The sequence below is a fragment of the Setaria viridis genome, chromosome 8, assembly GCF_005286985.2.
Source record: "Setaria viridis chromosome 8, Setaria_viridis_v4.0, whole genome shotgun sequence".
NCBI lineage: Eukaryota > Viridiplantae > Streptophyta > Magnoliopsida > Poales > Poaceae > Setaria > Setaria viridis.
The window spans coordinates 34,799,513-34,819,467 of NC_048270.2; the positions used below are offsets into that span (position 1 = coordinate 34,799,513).

At 45.6% G+C, this 19,955-nt stretch overlaps 2 protein-coding genes and 1 non-coding gene across 5 annotated transcripts; 2 read left to right on the forward strand and 1 right to left on the reverse strand.

Annotated features, from left to right (window-relative positions):
• The first annotated feature begins 1,771 nt into the window (after nucleotides 1-1,771).
• LOC117834756 (disease resistance protein Pik-2) lies at nucleotides 1,772-6,896 on the forward strand. Of its 3 annotated transcripts, none has more exons than XM_072295517.1 (4): nucleotides 1,772-2,441; nucleotides 2,531-3,441; nucleotides 4,514-5,538; nucleotides 5,618-5,786. In XM_072295517.1, the coding sequence occupies exons 2-4, from the start codon at nucleotides 2,639-2,641 to the stop codon at nucleotides 5,641-5,643; spliced, it is 1,854 nt and encodes a 617-aa protein (XP_072151618.1). In that variant the 5' UTR covers nucleotides 1,772-2,441; nucleotides 2,531-2,638; the 3' UTR covers nucleotides 5,644-5,786. The 3 variants fall into 3 exon arrangements, with proteins under 3 accessions (XP_072151618.1, XP_034570176.1, XP_034570175.1); XM_034714285.2 differs by adding an exon at nucleotides 6,656-6,896 and having other exon boundaries at nucleotides 1,775-2,441; nucleotides 2,634-3,441; nucleotides 4,514-6,480; XM_034714284.2 differs by adding an exon at nucleotides 6,656-6,896 and having other exon boundaries at nucleotides 1,776-2,441; nucleotides 4,514-6,480.
• A 4,748-nt stretch (nucleotides 6,897-11,644) lies between these two features.
• LOC117834759 (uncharacterized) lies at nucleotides 11,645-13,709 on the forward strand. The gene is made up of 2 exons (XR_011898905.1): nucleotides 11,645-12,277; nucleotides 12,395-13,709. It is a non-coding gene; the product is annotated as an uncharacterized protein (transcript).
• Nucleotides 13,710-13,726: 17 nt separating this feature from the next.
• On the reverse strand, nucleotides 13,727-16,678 carry LOC117834566 (proteasome subunit alpha type-5-like). Its single transcript, XM_072290316.1, has 5 exons — nucleotides 16,619-16,678; nucleotides 16,137-16,195; nucleotides 14,413-14,516; nucleotides 14,005-14,069; nucleotides 13,727-13,923 (listed from the first exon to the last, which is right to left on the reverse strand). The coding sequence occupies exons 1-5, from the start codon at nucleotides 16,676-16,678 to the stop codon at nucleotides 13,735-13,737; spliced, it is 477 nt and encodes a 158-aa protein (XP_072146417.1). The 3' UTR covers nucleotides 13,727-13,734.
• Between the last annotated feature and the right edge of the window lie 3,277 nt (nucleotides 16,679-19,955).

The window sequence follows — 19,955 nt, forward strand, 5'->3', positions numbered from 1 at the left end:
TATACAATGTAGATTTCATCTAAATATATTCGCATCCTCATTCAGATTAATATTTGCTATTCTCACGACTAAGTTTATACTACTTAATTAACTTATCCCAACTAAACTTTCTCCTAAACAAAACATTAATTGGGTTGGTACCAAGCACTTCCGCCACAGTTTCGCACTTAAATATTAAGGTGCTGTTTGGTTCTAGGGACTAAGTCCATAAACTTCCAAATAGAGGGACTAAATGGAGGACCAAAGGCATTAGTCATCTAGTCTCTTGGGGTGACCAAAGGGGACTAAACGTCTAGGAGGATACCCCTACCCCTCATTATTGCATCGTGGGATGCAGATTTTGTGCATTGATTAGGAGTATTTTGATCTTTGTTCATCTGCTTTAATGACTTTTAGTCCCTGGATCCAAACAGAGTAGGTTCATAGAACCAAACACTAAGGTGGTGTTTGGATATCCCTTGTGGTGTTTGGATATCCCTTGCTTATTATTAGGGACGAAACTTTAGTCCATTTTTAGCTCTAAACCTCAAAACACCCCTGCTTATTTGACTAAACTTTAGCCACTAAGGATAAAGCAAATAACCCACCAAGAGATTGCTTATGGGGCTAAACTGGACCCTAGACCCCTACCCTCATTAATTGCTTGTCCGTTACCCTCACTCTCCCTAAGGGCACATACAACCCACATACGGGTGCCGTCTTTGTAGCTTCACGTAAGCAAATCGAGAGGAATCAAGCTGACGTGGATAGTGATTAATGAAGAAGGAGAAGAGAGCCGGCGAGACGACGGCCGGAGCTCGTGCTCCGAGAAGCAACAGACGGGTCGTCGCGCGTTGTGCGCGTCGACTCCACCTGACGACGGCGACGCAAGATCTGCTGCGGCTATACTTCTTTTGGCAGCGAAAAATTAGTAATGGAGTACCTTCTCTCAACATGCGCCTGGTGGCCGCCGGTCGCCGGCTCCGTGCCACCAGCCAGCCGCATGCGCTGGCCGGTGCCGAGCCGCCCGTCTGGCCCCGCGCCACGCCGCCAAGCGGAGCTGCACTGGCAAACGGACGTCGCGCCGGGCAAGCGAAGTCTTGATGTCGTTCCTTGCTGTTTAGCTGCTGGCCGCCTCGCCCAGATCGAAACGGGAGAGAGAACAAGAGTCAACGGAAGAGACGGGGCCGAACAGGAGGGTCTCTTTGAAAAATATCTTCATCATGTTACATTGTGACCCTAATAAAGATAGAAATTACATAAAGTTCTTTTAGGCAGGCTAGAAGGGTATGAATTAAAATCAAACTGTTACATATTAGTCCTTTACATATGTTTGCATTCTCTCAAACGGCATATGTCATTTATTCTCACGCAAGCAACTAAAATAGCTGCAAAGATCAAGTGTACAGTTGATCACGTTTCATTCATTAAATAATTTGTAGACAGCTAAATAGACGGCTCACTGTACGAACTATCTTTTTAGCTGTTTGTGTCTGACGTTGCAAGTCCCTACACTAACTGTTGTACGGCCCTAAGTAGATTAGGCTATTTACTGTCACTGTAGAAAAGCAACTCTTTCTGTTGCTCACCTTGTGATGAGTGTGTCAGAGCATTTACAGATGGCAACACAGATGGTGAACACTGGTCAGTAACTACAAAGGATTGGCGCGTTATTAATTAAAGGCACCAGCCATGGGGGCCGTTATCTCTATAAGAGCTCCACGTAGGAAAGAGAAAGCCGGAGAGAAAAGCGCACGTCGCAAGCCGGCGAGAGCCGCTACGCGTCTCTCCACATGCGAGCGGGCCCCACCATGTGCGTCTTGTCCTCCTTCTCTCACGCACCCTCTTCAACTGTCGGAGGGGCTGGCGTTGGCCGCCGGCTCGGTGGAGAAGGGCGCGGGCAGGGGAGCTCGCTGCCGGCAAGCGCGCGGGTGGCGAGGCCGTTGGGCGCGGGCGGCCTAGCTCGCCGCCGTCCGCGAGCGCGTGGGTGGCGCGGCCGCACAAGCCCGGGCGTGGGGAGCTCGCCGCGGGTCGCCGTCGAGGCCTCGTCGGCCAGGAGCTGTGGAGAGAGATGTGGAGAGAGCAGCGAGAGAGATGTAATTAAAAAATATTGAACCTTTTGCTTTTATCGAGCTGCGGGGAAGCGGCAGTGCGGTCGGCCGGCCATTGCGGGTGCCCCAATCGCTAACCGAGAGGAATATTTCATCTGGAGAGGATTACAGGGATCAGACGAATAGTTTAGCCCTTGGCAGGGAATCAGGGATCCAATGCTCTTTCTACTACCTCTCTTTCTACTACCTTCACCTTACCCCCGGGCATCTGGATCCCATCGACCTCTGCTTCGTGCTCTTCCAAGGCGGCTGCGAGCGGTGAGCTGTGTTGCGGCCGAGCAAGCTTGATTAATCAAGCAACCTCGGTCCGGCGACGAGCGGCGGGCAGCGACAAGGAGAGGGCGGCAACCGGTGAGTCCTCGCTCACTTCCGTTCTTTGTGCCCGTCTGTAGACCTACACCCATACCGTACAACCTTACTCATTGCTAGCTCTTGCCCAGGGACAAATCCATGGAGATCGTGACAGGGGCAATTCCATTGATCTCCATACACCACTGCTCCTCATAGCTCACACATACACACTAATTCCATTGATCGTGACAGGGGCCATGGAGGTGGTGACAGGGGCACTGCCGAGCGTCATCACCAAGCTTGGTGACCTGCTCGTCGGTGAGTACAAGCTGCAGAAGGGAGTGAAGGGAGAGATCAGGTTCCTCCAAGCTGAGCTCGAGAGCATGAAGGGTGCTCTTGAGAAAGTCTCCAACACACCGGCTGACCAGATTGACATTCAGGACAAGATTTGGGCCAAGGATTTGAGAGAGCTGTCCTACGATATAGAGGACAATATTGACACATTCATGGTCCGTGGAGAGGGCAATGAGCAGGCCAAGCTGCGTGGCATCAAGAAGTTCATTGATAGAAGTGTTGGTTTGTTCAGAAAGGCCAAGGTTCGCCATGGCATTGCTACTGAAATCAGAGACATCAAGAGCCGTGTTGAAGAGGTGGCCAAGCGGCATGATCGGTACAAGTTATCAAACAGTAATGTAGCTAAGCATGTCGCAATCGACCCTAGATTACTTTATCAGTACGAGAAGGTGACTGACCTCGTTGGCATTGCGGATGCAAGAGATGAGATAATTCGGATTCTGATGGAAGGCAATGAAGTGTCGTCCAAGCAGCAAGACAAGATAATTTCCATTGTTGGGTTTGGAGGCCTGGGAAAGACAACTCTTGCTGATGTGGTGTATAAAAAGCTTACAGCACAATTTGAGTGCGCAGCTTTTGTTTCGGTATCTCAGACACCTGACCTGGAAAAATTACTCAAGCACATGTTCTATCAACTTGTTGGGAGGGAAAGTAACAAGAGCAGCGATGTTGCCAGAGAGCTCAGAGAATTCCTCGAGAACAAGAGGTATGAAAGCATTTCAGTACACTTTATTGGCATCTGTTTATATCTATCTTTTTGTTTGTTTGTATTTTCATGTATGGACATTGCAGCACCTAGTAATCAGATTTCATTATCAGCTCATATGTGTAGTAAATTTGAAACTGATATGGATATGTTATCCATGCTAACTCATAATGTAAGCCAGTAGTGGTAGGTCTCCAAGTATTATTCACCAGTATGGATGCTAGTTAAGTATGCATGCTAGTTATCCTTATGCCTCTTATTACGAGACCAGTGCTGATGCTTTGCACGCTTGTAATTATAATTTTGTCTTATTTTAAATTTGTAACTTTTTCAGAGTTCATATGACAATTGTAGGTTTCAGCGAGATCTACAACTACTATTTAGTTCAATATTTAATTTAAAGTTACTTAGATGGCTATATAATTGATTAAAAAATTAGATGACAAGGGTTAAAAGGAAGAAAACTCTCCATTGATGTTAGCAATGAAATCTAGATTATTACATGGTAAGAACAGATAGTATGATGGGGAGGATGTCCTTTCGATCCCTCGAAACTTCTTACACGTCTATTTTGTAGATCGGGGATTACATCCAGATTTACGGATTTTTTTTCTTGCTACCTTTTGGTGTTCTACTATCTCACTGGCTCTTATTACAAGTCGGCAAGGATACTCGCATCTCTATCGGTCATGCAACAATGGCACGGATACTGCCAGCTTGAAAAATAGATATGGATGAGAGTTAAGGACCTACATGAATAGATGAATAGGTGTTAGTAACATTCATATTTGTCTTTGCTCCCTTTATTTGCCACTTCCTGGGCTTCATGTGACTTCTACCATCAACTGTAGCCCCTTTTGGGGTCTTGTCTTGCGTCCGCTTGTTTTCTTCTCTATCCATATTGTCTACTTCTACTAGTGATATTCCTTTCAATACTATCTTGATTTACTAAATCTTTAATAGCCCACTAGTTAGCATAATTTTGACATTCTATATGAAAAAAAACTAGAAGTTTATAACTTATCAAGTTTAATATGCTAGTAACATGGCTTTCTTAAATTATCTGGTACAGGTACTTCATTGTTATTGATGACATATGGAACATCTCAGACTGGAAAATGATTAAGCGTGCTTTGCCTGGTGATAATGTTGGAAACAAAATAATCACAACTACCCGTAATTTTAATATTGCTGAACAAGTTGGCCGTGCTTACAACTTGCAGCCCATTTCTCTGAACAACTCTCGAACACTATTTTTTAGAAGAATATTTGGTAATGGAAACAAAGACAACAATAAAGACATAGTAAAATGTCCTGACGATGAGTTAGCTGAAGTATCTGACAGAATACTGAAGAAATGTGCTGGTGTGCCATTAGCTATAATTACGATGGCTAGTTTGCTAGCTTGCAAAGCAAGAAATAAAATGGAGTGGTATGAGGTGTACAATTCTGTTGGTACTGGTCTGGAAAACAATCTAGATGTGGAGAATATGAGAAAGATTTTGTCATTTAGCTATTATGAGCTACCATGCCATTTAAGGGCTTGCTTGTTATATTTGAGCATGTTTCCTGAAGATTATGAAATTGACAAGGATCGTTTGATATGGATGTGGATAGGTGAAGGTTTTATCCAATGTGAAAAAGTAGGGAAGAACCTATTTGAACTCGGAGAGAGTTACTTCAATGAGCTTATAAACAGAAGCATGATCCAACCAGTATATGATTTTGATGACATAATAATACAAGGTTGTCGTGTACATGATATGGTGCTTGATCTTATTCGCTCCTTATCAAGTGAAGAAAACTTTGTTACTGTACTAAGTAATATGGGAGGCACATCTCCGCCAAATACAATTCGGAGGTTGTCCCTTCAGAATGGCCAGGAAAGTCATGTGATGGCTCAAGCTACATGGAGCTTGCAACATGCAAGGTCAGTTGTTGTCTTTCCAGCTGCTGCTTTTCTAGTGCCGCCTCTTGACTGCTGCCGAGTTTTACGTGTTCTGAATTTAGAGGACTGCAATCTTTCACAAGCTAATAGTAGCCTTAAGTACCTTGGGAATATACATCACTTGAGGTACTTGGGACTTCGTGAGACAGGTATTTCTCAGCTCCCGGAAGAAATAGGAAACCTGCAGTTTCTACAGACATTGGATGTAACGTGCAACGAAATTTTCAGGTTGCCTTCGAGTGTTGTCCAGCTAAGAAAGTTGATGTGCCTACGCATTGACGAGTCTACAAGAGTGCCAAACGGAATTGGAAACCTGACATGCCTTGAACAACTGTCATCGTTACGGCTGTCATCGTTAAGCTTTGATGCCATAAACATAAACATTATAGAAGAGTTGGGCCAGCTAACTGAACTGAGGCTGCTGTCCATTCAATTGTACAAGCGGAACGACAAGCTGTCGGAGTGCCTATGCAAGCTACAAAAGATGCAGGAACTCGTTATCACGGGCCATCTCCGCTATCTTGGTCAACGCAGCATCGGCGGATTGGATGCCTGGGTCGCCCCTCGACATCTCCGCATATTGAGTACACGAGGCAACTTTTGGTTTTCAACACTTCCGGCCTGGGTGAATCCATCGCTTCTTCCGGACCTCACCAAGCTATCCATCCTCGTGAGGGAGCTACATCAGGCCGATCTCGAAATCCTCGGGAGGTTGCCAGCTCTCCGCTATCTACAACTGGAGGTGGACAACAAGAACCTCGGTATCCTTGCGGGATTCGTTGTTGGTGCTGGTGCGTTCCCGTGCCTTGTATTCTGTGTCTTCCGGCAATTTGCAGTGGTACTTCAACAGGGAGCTATGCCAAGGCTCAGAGACCTTACGTTATTGTCGTTTTATCTGCGGGAGGCAAGAGGAATTGCCTGCAATGACAGTAGTCTCGACTTGGGTCTGGGGAACCTGCCATCGCTGCAGTATGTCGAGGTTGCCCTGCAATGTGATGGTACTAGCAAGGAGGAGGCAGAGCAAGCCAAGGCTGCGCTGACGCATGAAGCTGAAATGCATCCCAATCATCCCCTTCATTCGATCTATACAGGTGCGCCAGCTCCTGATTGTTATTCCTTACTTGTCTCCTTCCCCCTTTCTTCTAAACTGTATTTGCATTTATTCCTCTGTTTGAGATGGTCGATATATTTCAGCATGCCTTTCTTCTAGCCCATTTGCCTCAATTCTTCTAATCTTCCTTTCATATATTTCGGTCTGATATACAGGTGGCCGCTACTGGGGTGAGTAAACAATGAATGCAGCACACATGCGTCTGAGACTCAGAGCTTTGATCGTTTCTGCTGTGCATCAACCAATATGGCATTTCGTTGCGAGAGTGTAGGATGACATTATCAGTGGATATGATTGTAATCCCTGACTAACTTCCCCCTCTGTACTCATTGCAAAGGGACTGAGCTTTACCGTTTTATTTTACTCATTGCAAAGGGACTGAGCTTTACCGTTTTATTTTACTCCTGCGCCCCTAATCTCGTTGCCTTGTATCGTCTCAGTGGTTCAGGGCCTTGGCTGTTTATTTTGATGAAAACTAAAAACAAGGTATTTTTGGGTTAATGTTGCAGCTACCATTGTTGCGCGGTTTCTGATATACTAGGCCAACTGTTATGAAATTTCATTGCAGCTACCATGCCCAAGACCACATTCATTCTGCACCTCTCTGAAGAGAGATTCTAGCTGGCTAGACTTCTAGTCCATGATTTTCAGAATTTTCGCGGCGGACGGAATCACGATCCAGAATTTTCAAAACGCACCCTTGAACATTTTCAAATAACCCCCTTATTTGGATCGCAATTATTGATCGAAATTCAAATATTTACAAAACACCCCCTTTTATTTGCATCTAGCCCCCTAATTTGGATCGCAATCTGATTATTTTACAAAACACAGGCCAAAAATAACAGGACGTGAAAAGCTAGACCTTTCCACTGGTAACATTTCAGCAAGTATGGCACCAGGATAAGAGCATCAGCTAATTGTCCAAAAAAAAGCCGAATTCGTAAAAACAAGTGTACTTTCTTTCTGGCAGTACAGAAGTTCTCAACGCTACTTGAAACAAACAGTGTGACAGGGCTGCAGTGAATCAGACTATCAGCGACTGCCCTAGTGGAGTTGACAAGAGTATGATGATGACAGCCATGGCAACACACTAGGCAGATTGGCCCGCATCAACATGTCCACGCTTCGTACAAAGACTGTCTATTACTGATCGATGATGGGAATTGTAAGAATCTGGAAGTGTTTCACAGCCTTGCAATGACAGCTTCGACCTCGGCAGGGGTGTAGAGGTGGCACTTGGGGGCGACCTTGGCAATATCGACATTGTTTGGGGTCACCTGTTCAGAATGCGATAATAAGATCACATGTTCCCCTACAGAGCTGAGCTATGGAGTATGGAGTGGTTTGCCACGCCCTAACCTGCTTCAGGATAGAAAGGGCTATGGTCTCCGCCTCCTGGAGGGTCAGATCCTGCACCAAGATGTTAGCAAGTTGTTACTCTCGATTTTCTTTCATAGGAATAACAGCCGACATTTTCTATGGATCTGCTCCCAACATGGCAGTAATGCATACACTAGTACAAGTATCTTACTATTACTAATTGGAGGCTCCTTTTGAAGTCTTCACATGAAGCCACCTAGGAATCTTAGGTGGATGCTTAAAAAAAGAGAAAACTCATAGAAGCTTCCACATGAAGCCACCTAAAAATCTTAAGCGGACACTCTAGAAAAAGAGAGAAATCCTAAAAATTTTCAAAAAAAACAAAAAAATAATAACAATAAGTTTTTTTTTTGCAGTCAGTTACATATATTTTTTTAAGACACCGCGCTGCTAGCTCCTACCAATGCGACGAGCAAAGCAAGCAGATAGTAAGATGACATGCGTGTGGATTCATTGAAACAGATTCAGTTAGTTGATTCTAAATCGTATCTATCCTAAAAGGATCTTTAGCTAATACAACTAATAAACTAGATATGTGCGTGCATAGTCCCGAGGGATGACATGTAGACATATATTGCAATTTCTTTTTTAAAAAATATGTCTATCTCTAAACCAACAAATAGAAAAAAAAATCTATCTAAATCTAAATCTCTTCCATTCTCACACGCCTATTAAAGAGAACACAACCAATCCAATCCACGTTCCATAGACTAATTGGAGGCTCTTTTTGAAACCTCCCCGGGCAAAAGGGGTACCTCCACATGAAGCTACCTAGAAATCCTAATTTGAACTCAAACAGTAATTTCACGCTTATGCCTGAAACTCAAGTCTCCCTTGCTGTTAGTTTCTTAAGTTAGCTAGGAAATGTAACTTGCTAATCGAAATCCGTCAGTATCGTTGATCTTTTTTTTTTTGGGTGGTTAGTCGTTGCAGTTCCAGTCACTGTTTGTGCAGTTAGACACAGGATCGTCATGCAGTTTCTTGATAGAGCAATCGATCCTCCTATCAACTGTCAGCATTTGAATTTTTCAGAAAACCAAACTGTAAAGTCTTGCTCTGACCACTCAATGCAGTCCTAATAACTGAAAAATGACTATGCTTATCTGAGCGCAAATTGGCTGTGGCACCTCCGCCCATCTTTTTTTTGTTTTTTAGCTCTTTTTACGAAAGATTCTCACAAATACGTCCCTGGCGGAACCAATTTTAAAAATAGACCCTTAGCTTGGCGCCATCCACGTTGGCGCCAAGCTTACACGTCTCGGCGCCAAGGTCCATGCGCAGCTGCTGACGCGGATGCCGACGTGGTCGGGGCTTGGCGCCATGGATCTTGGCGCCAAGTTTGACGCCGTAGGCCTCGGCGCCGAGCAATTTACCCCATACCTCCTGGCGTTTCGAACAAAATAAGTATAATTATTCCGAGAAGTGTGTAACAAACTATGCTCTAGTTCAACTGGTTAGGAGTGTTGTACGGAACTTGGACTAGTCTCGAGAAAAAAAAAAGCACGGGAGTGTTGTACGGGACTTGGGCCCTGTTTGTATACGCTTTTCCTAGCCACGCTTAGATTATAATCTAAGCAAAGATTTTCTCGCTTCTCGCTTTTCGCTTCTCGTAGTTCAAATCGTTGAAGCGGCTTACCACATAAGCGAGAATCGGTGGAAATAAGCAAAGCGTTTGGCGGGATTCTCGCTTATTTCCACCGATAAGCCGCTTATAAGCGGATACAAACGGGGCCTTGGACTAGTCTCGAGAAAAAAAAGAAGCCCATGTTCTAAAAAAAGAAGCTCCCGTGCTTTTTAGAAAAAAATAAAATGTAGAAAAAAAGATTCAACACTAACCAGTTGAACTAGAATTTAGTTTGTCACACACTTCTCGAAATAATTATACTTCTTTCGTTCGAAACGCCATGAGGCATGGGGTAAATTGCTCGGCACCAAGGTCTTGGCGCCATGTGACGCCAAGATCCATGGCGCCAACACGTCGGCACCCGCATCAGCAGCTACGCATGGACCTTGGCGTCAGGATGGCTGGCGCCGAGACGTGTAAGCTTGGCGCCATCCACAATGACGCCAAGCTAAGGGTTGATTTTTGGAATTGGTTCCGCCAGAAACGTATTTGTGAGAACCTTTCGAAAAAGGGTTAAAAAATAAAAAAGTCGCCACCTCCGCACCTGTTGATTCTTCCCAGTATCACTATCAGTCTACTTGGTCATACATAGTACACACAAGACACAGCGCGTTTATCAAATCTGGGTGCTATGAAGATGGTAACATAGTAGTCATAGGTGCCCCAGTCTATGAGATGTAGCCACAAAAAGTATCGGGTGCCTCCGTGCCTGCGCCTAACTTGGTAGTGCTATATCAAGTAGCATAATTGCAGCACTGATGTGAATGCCGAGTCGCAGCTTGTTTAACAAATAGATTGAGAATTGTCAAGGTCACCATCCGCAAGCATGCTGCAAATCCATCCACCTGTAGCAATATTTCACCAAAAAGTAAAAAAAGAATCCCGGCCTTACTTCACCTGGCGAAACATCGATGCAATGGAATTTGTGACAAGAATATATGTTCGATCATGATCACCACTTTTCATCTCCAAGATGTTAAGCAAATATGCCAGTGCAAATATTTTCTGTTCAGGGGGACAGAGGCCATAATCCTGCATTCCTGCTCAGCTTTTACCATGATTGACTTTGTGGACTAGATTTACATTCATGACGACTATTATGTACTATACGGGTATTTAGTAGCACCTTTGCGCTGTGGCGGAAGTATATCTTGTATAGTGGACCTGCAATCAGCGGCCTGGTCTCGCTTGGATCTTTCGTCACTCGAGTGTTCGCCTCTTTTTAAATAATGGGAAAAGTTCCAACTTCAAAACCCTCAGGCATCAGACCGCGATTATTGATTATTGTTGACATTATTAACTAATATGTAGAGTGAAACACCATCCATGGGATGAAAAAATTCATAGCTCTATACTCTAAAAACTGGCAAGCCTTGAATCGTCAGTGCGCTCCAACAATACCCAGAATCGAAGCCAATGTATCACTCCTGCAAACAAGTTTTTATGTACCATTATTAAACACAATATCGTTCCTTGTAAGCCATATTGCTCAACAATAGATGCAGCGACCTGTCAATAATAAAAATATTGTGCTCTCGACCCCCTAGTTTATGCCAATTATTTTGTATTTTGTGGTGGTGAGATTCCTAACACAATGTGTACCGTACACCAAAGAAATTTTGCATAATAACATAAAAAAGGTGTTGCAAAGTTTCTGGCTTACTAAACACAGCAAGCCTTGCTCCCATCCCAATTCCTCATAGCTAGATTGCCTTTCGTAAGTATCACTCCCCCTTTCAAATACCACATAAATATTTTTATTTCGAGAGAAATCTTTGTATGTTAAATTTCTTGCGTAACTTTGACTCTGTTATTGACTAGGTCCCTATATATATATATGTGTGTGGAGTTCACCATGAAAACTTCATTGTTACGATAGATTCCACCTAAATATATCCGCACCCTCATTCACATTAGCATTTGCTATTCTCACGACAAGTTTATACTACTCAATTAACTCATCCCAACTAAACTTTCACCTAAACAAAACATTAATTGGGTTGGTACCAAGCAACTGGTATGTAATTAATGAATGTAATTTTCATAAATCCTTCCTCGTTCTGCCAGTACATTTCCTCAGTAGTCATGCAACTGGTGTTCATGTTTAATTCACTTATTCATGTTTAATTTTCACGCGTCTTTCCACGTGCGAGCGGGCCCACCATGTGCCGCTAGCACAGCACAGGGAACCACGACCGCGGCGCGCGGGCAGGGCGCGATCTTCGCCGCGGCTCGACCGCCCTGCGCACGGCGCGAGCGGAGCTGCGGAGACCGGGTGCTTGGACGTTGCCGCCCGAGCAGAAGCCTCGGAAGAGAGAAGAGAAGAGGAGGTGGAAGAGGATTGTGGAGAAGGCAGACCAACCTGCCCCTGACGTAGCGCATCAGCGCGTGGGGTCCAGGACACAGTACAGGAAATCATGCATCCAATGCTCTTTCTACTACCTCTCTCATCAAGCATCGGTATCCTTTTCTTCTCCACTGCTGCTTGTCCACCAACGGAAGAAAAATGGAGGAAGGAGATGCGGTGGCCACAATACTTTTGCCTTTTGCCGTCGCCGCATGGGCCAGTACAGAATCCTATCCACTTCTGCCTCCACCATCGATAAGCTTTCCCCTTGTCTCCTGTCGATCCGGTGGTTCCAAGGCAGCAGCAAGCTTGGCGCAGGCAACTTAACAGCTCCTCGGCAGCAAGTTCCAATCAATCTAGCGGTGGGAATTGTCACTTCGGCGACAAGGACTATAATTCATCATCACGCGCGTCTACAGACCGGTGAGTCCTCGCTTACTTCCGTTCTTTGTGCGCGTCTACAGACCTCCGAGAGCACTATAATTCATCATCACGCGCCCCTGCTTGCTACACCTATACTCATTGCTAGCTCTTGCCCAGGGACAAATCCATGGAGATCGTGACAGGGGCAATTCCATTGATCTCCATACACCACTGCTGCTCACAGCTCACACATACACACTACAATCTCGCTCCTTGAGCCCAGAGGCAGATCCGGCCATGGAGGTGGTGACAGGGGCACTGCCGAGCGTCATCACCAAGCTTGGTGAACTGCTCATCGGAGAGTACAATCTGCAAAAGGGGGTGAAGGGTGAGATCAGGTTCCTCCAATCTGAGCTCCAAAGCATGCAGGGTGCCCTCGAGAAGGTCTCCAACACACCGGCTGACCAGCTTGAGATTGAGGACAAGATCTGGGCCAGGAATCTGAGGGAGCTGTCCTATTATATAGAGGACAGTATCGACACATTCATGGTCCGTGGCAAGTGCAATGAGCAGGCCAACCTGCATGGCATCACGAAGTTCATTGATAGAAGTGTTGGTTTGTTCAGAAAGGCCAAGATTCGCCATGGGATTGCTACCGAGATCAGAGACATCAAGAGCCGTGTTGAAGAGGTGGCCAAGCGGCATGATCGGTACAAGTTATCAAACAGTAATGTGGCTAAGCATGTCCCAATCGACCCTCGATTACTTTATCAGTACGATAAGGTGACTGAGCTCGTTGGCATTGAGGAGGCAAGAGATGAGATAATTCGGATTCTGATGGAAGGCAATGAAGTGTCCAAGCAGCAAGACAAGATAATTTCCATTGTTGGGTTTGGAGGCCTCGCTACGGGAAACCTCAAATTTGCCGAGTGTAATTACTTCGCCGAGTGTATTATTGCGGGCACTCGGCGAAGGACCGGTTTGCCGAGTGTAATACTAAAAACACTCGGCAAAAATATTACACTCGGCAAAGAGCCTATTTGCCGAGTGCCACCAAAAAAACACTCGGCAAACACCCACAGGGCACTCGGCAAAGATTGAGCACTCGGCAAAGTGATGAGCACGTGACTTCCCCGTGCCGCGACGGGCCGGTGCCGTGATGGACGTTAGGCTTTGCCGAGTGTCGCAGGGGGCACTCGGCAAAGCCACTAGTTTGCCGAGTGTCGTGATGGAACACTCGGCAAACCTACTACTTTGCCGAGTGTCGGCATGGGACACTCGGCAAAGTGGCGAGTATGCCGAGTGCCTGGGGGAACACTCGGCATACTTTATGGTTTGCCGAGTGTTTTTCGACACACTCGGCAAAAGTAATTTTTTTTCCCTCCACCCTCCAAACTTTTTACACTTCACATGTATGGTATTTGGCACTGCATGGTAGAAGGTGGACTATTTTTTGACCTATTTGCTATATTTAATCAATTAATTTCATTTAGAGTAATTTTTGCTATGGCAACACACTAGGCAGATTGGCCCGCATCAACATGTCCACGCTTCGTACAAAGCCTGTCTATTACTGATTGATGATGGGAATAGCAAGAATCTGCAAGCGTTTCACAGCCTTGCAATGACGGCTTCGACCTCAGCAGGGGCGTATAGAGGTGGTACTTGGGGGCGACCTTGGCGATATCGACATTGTTTGGGGTCACCTGTTCAGAATGCGATAATAAGATCACATGTTCCCCTACATAGCTGAGCTATGGAGCATGGAATGGTTTGCCACGCCCTACCTTCTCTTCCATAACCTGCTTCAGGATAGAAAGGGCTATGGTCTCCGCCTCCTGGAGGGTCAGATCCTGCACCAAGATGTCAGCAAGTTGTTACTCTCAATTTTCTTTCAGAGGAATAACACCCGACATTTTCTATGGATCTCCTCCCAACATGGCAGTAATATACACTAGTACAAGCATTTAAATAATGAGGTAAAATCTTGGGGTGTCATTCTGTGTGAGTAGCATATTGCCTTAAAGATTCTAAGCAGAATTGCAACCGACGTATTACCCTCAGACACTGTTTCACTGGACTGAGTTTATATAAGATTTAATCGGAGCTTTGATGCATAATTCCATGTAACTAGGGTTGACATGCATCATATCTCCGTAGAACTCTGTGATTCTTTGATTAACTTAGCATTTATCCCTTGTTGTACTGCTCCTGCAAGGAGCTATCAGCTCCTTCAGAGCCTGATCCGATTGCCTTTGCGTTGCATTGCAAAAAGGTACCAGACGGGTCCGTGTAGTACCTGCAGGACACAGAAGGAAGATGAATTCTTAGAAGTTCAGTGGCTTTGTGTAAATTGATCATGACATCATTACAAAAAGATTTGTCTCATAATAGAGGGATGAAGATCCAATGATTGCATAATAACCAAACTATATGTCCGGGGTTTGGCTAAACAGAATAATGATTTTTTCCCAACACTTACTGGGAAGCATGAAAAGAAATACTTCTATACTTGAAAACTGTACGCATACAAATATAGAGCATGAGCACATAAAACCCTGCAGAAAATTAACAGTGAGCCTTCTTTTTATATATATCACTTAAGCTTGTTATAGCTAAGACCTTGTCCACATACAGAATAGAACCCAATACACGATGAAGCTAACCACTAGGACAGTCCGTGTTCACAAGTTCAACAACTTTCTGTATTTCCTTATTTTAGAAATTCCACTTTTCAAGTAATTTCCCTTCCAAAGATTTGAACATAATGACCACTAGCAGAGAATTGACTTTCCATGCGCTCCCTTTTGTCCCGGTTTAAAGTTGGCCCGGGACAAAAGGTTCATCAACCAGGACTAAAACTCGGTCACTGGTGGGGGGCTCACCAACCGGGACCTTTTATCCCGGTTGCAAAGGCTAGTGGAAAAAAAAGACTCTGAGAGACCTTTTATCCCGGTTGGTAACACCAACCGGGATAAAAGGGTCAAGAGCCTTTTATCCCGGTTTGTAATACCAACCGGGATAAAAGGGGGTCATTTATCCCGGTTGGTGTTTCAAACCGGGATAAAAGGGTTCCCAACGAGGTGACTGGAAGGTGGCTGGAAGAGGATTAAATCCTCGAACCCTTTTATCCCGGTTTGTAATACCAACCGGGATAAAAGGGAGTCTTTTATCCCGGTTGGTGTTTCCAACCGGGATAAAAGGGTCCCCCACGAGTTAATACAAAAGGATAGCATCCCCTGCATAGTCAGATGTGGTGTGTAGGTGGGATGGCAAGGAAGCTACGCGTGTGGCTGGAGGTTGTGGGTTCGAATCCCACGAACTGCGCACGTGCATATTTCGCGTGAAAAATCGCGTGACTTGTGACTTGCACGCGTGTGGGGGGGGGGCCTCCTGGGAGCTTGGGATTTTTTTTTTGCAGCGTCAGCCGTGGGGGTCTTTTGTCCCGGTTGAGTGACCCGGGATAAAAGACCCCCCCTTTTGTCCCGGTTGGTTTATCCCGGATGGATTTTCGGGATATTTGCACCCTACCAACCGGGACTAAAGTCCAATTCTCTACTAGTGGACCTAGAACAAAACTGCCTAACAAACAACCATAGTTCATGGGAGTCAAACAAACGGTAAGTCTACTGTCTAGCCTCTACAGCAACTAGACATAGGCTACTCAATACAGAAACCATGACAACCTAAAAAGAGCCAACAGAGAGCAATTACGATGCATGATAGAAAAAATAAGTAAAGCATCCCACTTTACCAGGACAGTTTACAAAAAAGCCAATAAAAAGAAGCTACCATTAATTGCATGGTAGTACAATGATTTCATATAGCAAAAAAATACAGCTGTTTTTTTTAAACATGGATTCTAAAGCCAGTTGTCAAAGAAAACACAGTTCAGTGAGCTAAATGGATCAATACTTACAAGCTAGGTCCATTCTCATCATGTCCAGCAATTAGGAGAGACACTCCAAATGGTCGTGACTGCACCAACAGATAAGTACATCAGAACCCCACTCCATAAAATGATTACTTTTGCACATCTGTTCTAGTTTAATGCTCTTTAGTCCCTCCAACCAAATAGGGGGGAACCCTGACTAAAGGAGCATTTAGTCCCTAAAAATAAGTAATTAAGGGCAAACCAAACAAGCTCTTACTGGGAAGCAGGAAAAGAAATACTTTTATACTTGAAAACTATATGCATACAAATATAGAGCATGAGCACATAAAACCCTACAGAAAATTAACACTAAACCTTCTTTTTATATATATCACTTAAGCTTGTTATATCTAAGACCTTGTTGTAGCTAAGTTTGTTACCATTTTTAATGATGTATATCAAACATATTCAACAGAAAAGAGGTTATCCTTTCAAAATAGCATGGTAGATCATGCTAGGCATCTAACTTCTATGAATATGCAACAAGTGAGGTGAGTTGCTGTCTTTCCATCTGCTATTAATCTCATGCCTGCCCTTTTGAGCTTTAGAGTTTTTCGTGTACTGGATTTACAAGATTGCCACCTTTGACAACGTTACATTCCTAAGGATCTTGAAAATTTAATTCACTTGAGGTACCTGGGACTAAGACGCACACATATTGCTCAGCTCCATGAAAAAATAGGAAACCTACAACTTCTTCGAACACTAGATGTAAAAGGCAATGGATAAAAGGTGCCCCTAGCTCGAGCTGTGCTTTCTCTCCACTGTGGGTAAAAGGCAATGGATAAAAGGTGTATCGGCGCGAAGGAAAAATGGAGATGCTGTGGCCACCGAAAGGGAGGTGTTGCGCAGGACCAGTACTTTTGCCTTTTGCTGTAGTCGCATGGGCCAGTACAGAATCAATAAGCCTGGGGAGAGAGAGGAGAAGAGAAGAGGATGGAGGAAAATAAAATATTTTTTGTATGTGGGTCCCACAAAAGTTTGTAAAAATATTTCCGCTTGCGACCAACCTGCCCTCTGCTTCGTGCTGTTCCAAGGCGGTTGCGAGCTGTGTTGCGGCCGAGCAAGCAACCTCGGTCCGGCGACGAGCGGCGGGCAGCGCGATCCAGCAAACTAGCGAGTCCTAAGCACCGGCGACAAGGAGAGGGCGGCAACCGGTGAGTCCTCGCTCACTTCCGTTCTTTGTGCCCGTCTGCAGACCTCCGAGAGCACTAGGCACAGCACTATAATTCATCGTCACGCGCCCCTGCTTGCTACAACCTTACTCATTGCTAGCTCTTGCCCAGGGACAAATCCATGGAGATCGTGACAGGGGCAATTCCATTGAACTCGATACACCACTGCTGCTCATAGCTCACACATACACACAACAATCTCGCTCCTTGAGCCCAGAGGCAGATCCGGCCATGGAGGTGGTGACAGGGGCACTGCCGAGCGTCATCACCAAGCTTTTGGTGACCTGCTCGTCGGTGAGTACCACTATCGGAAACCTTAAATTTACCGAGTGTTTTTCTTTGCCAAGTGTTTTTTTCGAACACTCGGCAAACAAGCTCTTTGCCGAGTGCCAAGCTAAAAACACTCGGCAAAGAAAAAACACTCGGCAAATCGGATCTTTGCCGAGTGTCAACAAAAAAACTCTCGGCAAACCCGCCTCTTTGCCGAGAGTCAAAAAAAACACTCGGCAAAGAGGGGGCTTTGCCGAGTGTCAAAAAAGACACTCGGTAAAGGGGGGTTTGCCGAGTGTTTTTTTTGACGCTCGGCAAAAAAATAAGTTTTTTTTTCTCTTCTCACCTTGAAATTTTTTCTACTCCCCACATACAACATGTGGTACTTCATATTAAAATTTGGTATATTTTTGGATTTGTTTGCTATATTTAATTAATTAATTGCATTTCAAGGGAATTTTTGGTATAAGTCAAATTTGAACTGCAAGTGATTCAAATTATAGAATAAAATGAGTAGAAAAATAATATTTATGTTATTTCACCCAGTTTGAGGCCTAACCCATGAAATGAAAAGAAATTTTAAACATCTTGCTCAGGAAACATAACCACAAACATGTGATCGAATGATTTTTAAATTCTAAAAAAGGCAAACGAAGTCGGAAAATCATGAGATTTGCCATGATGTGATGATATCATACGTGGAGGTTGTGGTAAAAAATTGAGAAGGTTTTGCACATTTTGCCATGTACGATGTTTACAAACCAAAGCATCTCCAAAGAAGAATAGTAGCGTTGAGAAGAATTCGATTAGATTTAGAGTCAAAGTGACGGTCGAGTTTTGATTTGACCACAAAACTTTTTTTATATGCAATAGAGAACATATATTATTTCATGTGTCATTTTGCTATTTTTGTGGAACTGTTGGATATTTTTAATAATGCATTAAAGGTAATTATAGAATGTTTGCCGAGTGTTTTTTCTTTTCACCCTCGGCAAAATTTTTTTCTTTTTATTTGCTGAGTGTCCCACATTGGGACACTCGGCAAACATCAAAAACTACTATTTTAACCCGGCCCGTCCCCAGCACCCCCTCCACGCCCCCACCTCCCCCAGCGCCCGACGCCCGACGCCCCCTCCGTGCAACACACCGGCCCCCCACCTCCCTCTCCCCGCCGCCGGCTAGCCACTGCCGCCGCCCCTTCCCTCCCTCCCGCTCCCTCTCCTGCCAGCGCCCCTCCCCCTCCTCTCCCCTCCTCCCTCCCCGGCGACGCGCGGTCCGTCCCTCCCGGCCGGATCCGGCTGCGGCGCGGCCCCTCCCGGCCGGATCCGGCGGCGGCGCGGCCCCTCCCGACCGGATCCGACGGCGGCGCGGCCGCCCCTCCTTCCCCCATCGAGGCCCCCTCCCCTTCTCTCCGGCGGTGGCCCCTCCCCTCCCGGCCGGATGTGGCGGCGTGGTGGCGGGCTAACGGGCCCCCTTCCCCTTCTCTCCGGCCGTGGCCCCTCCCCTCCCGGTCGGATGTGGCGGCGTGGTGGTGGGCGACAGCAGGCGAGCCGGCGTGGTGGCGGGCGGCAGCGGGCGAGGCGGCGTGGTGGCGGCGGCAGCGGGCGAGGCGGCGTGGTGACGGGCGGCAGCGGGTGAGGTGGCGTGGTGGCCAGCGTGGCGGCCGGTGGCGGCGTGGTGGTCGTGGCCGGCGGCCAGTGTTTTTGTTTTTTTTTATTTTTTCCGAAAATGTTTGCCGAGTGCTTTTTGACACTCGGTGAACCATTTGCCGAGTGCCCGACGTTCGACACTCGGCAACTCCACTGTTTGCCGAAGGGAAGTTCGCCGAGTGTGGTTCGCCGAGTGTTACACTCGGCAAACTCTTTGCCGAATGTTTTTAGGCCTTCGCCGAGTGCCTGGGGCACTCAGCAAACTTCCTGTTTCCGGTAGTGTACAAGCTGCAGAAGGGGGTGATGGGAGAGATCAGGTTCCTCCAAGCTGAGCTCGAGAGCATGAAGGGTGCTCTTGAGAAAGTCTCCAACACACCGGCTCACCAGCTTGACATTCGGGACATCAATGACACTATACAAGGGCTTGCTCTATCAAACTATACAAGGGCTTGCTCTATGATCTAAGCAAGAACATCAATGACGAAGTATTAGATGAGAGCATTTGTGGTACCTATGAAGTTTCTTTTGACACCGATAATTACACTCTCCATTCGTAATACTAAGTCTAAATATGGTTCATTAAATCTTCATGCGCGTCCCTTGTTAACTGACAAAACACAGCCACTTCATCTTTATCACATCATTATTAACTGAAAATAATATGGCAGCATCTAAAGTCTTTGTTTTGTCAAAGATTCTGAGTAGACTTA